The sequence below is a fragment of the Otolemur garnettii genome, unplaced genomic scaffold (assembly GCF_000181295.1).
Source record: "Otolemur garnettii isolate 467f Iridium unplaced genomic scaffold, OtoGar3 scaffold00002, whole genome shotgun sequence".
NCBI classification, from domain to species: domain Eukaryota; kingdom Metazoa; phylum Chordata; class Mammalia; order Primates; family Galagidae; genus Otolemur; species Otolemur garnettii.
The window spans coordinates 6361328-6362444 of NW_003852397.1; the positions used below are offsets into that span (position 1 = coordinate 6361328).

The 1117-nt window shown below is 34.3% G+C and overlaps 1 protein-coding gene across 1 annotated transcript in view; it reads right to left on the bottom strand.

The window, feature by feature from the left end:
- WASF1 (WAS protein family member 1) overlaps positions 1–1117 on the bottom strand; it is a 98392-nt gene that overhangs the window by 79823 nt on the left and 17452 nt on the right. The window contains exons 8-9 of the mRNA XM_012804487.2: positions 916–1111; positions 3–56 (exon numbers count right to left, since the gene is read on the bottom strand). Of these exons, the coding sequence (XP_012659941.1) occupies positions 3–56; positions 916–1111 (250 nt within the window). The remainder of the gene's footprint in view (positions 1–2; positions 57–915; positions 1112–1117) is intronic.

Here is a 1117-nt window from a genome sequence, read left to right on the forward strand (position 1 = left end):
GCGCTCGTGTTTAGCTTCCTGTTCACGCTGCTCTTCTACTTTGCGTAGCTGAATACCTGATACAGCAAATCCAAAACATTCATTTTAAATCAAAATACTAGATGTTATTAATCTGTCTTGAGAAGAATCAGGTACACATGAGAAATGTTAATAGAGAAATAAAAAGATCTAAAATTATATTTAGAAAGCAATCCAATCATTCGTTATGTTATTATCATCTGTGATAATAGTTGATTAAACTTCCCAGGTATCACAGTGGCTATCTACAGTTTATTTACCTATCAGAGTCTACTGTATTTCCCTTCTCACCACCCCCTAAAAGTTTAATCAAGTAATATATTTCTTTCATTACCTCTATGGTCAAATAAACAATGGTGAATGTATTTTCTGGGCTTTATTATTACCCATACTTGAGGGAAAGGCACTATTATTCATTCTGCTCTTAGTGTAGTTACTTGGGAGATCTTGACTGAATAAATGAACATGAGAAATCTTTCTAAGGGAGGAACATTACTCCTTTAAAGGCATCTTGTAGAGCAAGTATCACCAATACCTCAAATAAACAGCCTGAAGAATGAAGAAAATACTATTTTAAAGGAGTTAATACACATATTAAGCATAATACAAAGAGAAAATTTTAGTTAAATCTTCTGTAACATTTAAGTCTGAGATTTTAAATTTCTCAAACATTCTAAGAATCCCTATGAAGTTTGAAAGTGAAATGATTAAAAGTGATATATTTTCTTGAAAATGATTTAAAATATACATTGGACATAGCTTTACTTTCTAAAGACCACTTGTACAAAAACATGATTATCCAAAATTTTACAAATGAAGAACACATTACTGTCTTAAATATTTAGAAAGTTTCCAGTGCTACTATAGCAATGTTTTTCATGGCTCTGAGAAAATTACCTTTTCGTATTGCTTCTAGTAGGACACTCCTGGCATCACTGATTACAGGTAGGGTTGATGGATGACGCTTTGGCTCAGAAGCAGGTATAACTTGTGATGGAGGAGACGGAGGCATTAATGGAACATGGGGACCTGGGGCAGTGGATGGAGTTGGATGTAGCCCAGAAGGAGGATGAGCAAGAGCTGCAACTGTGACAGGTGA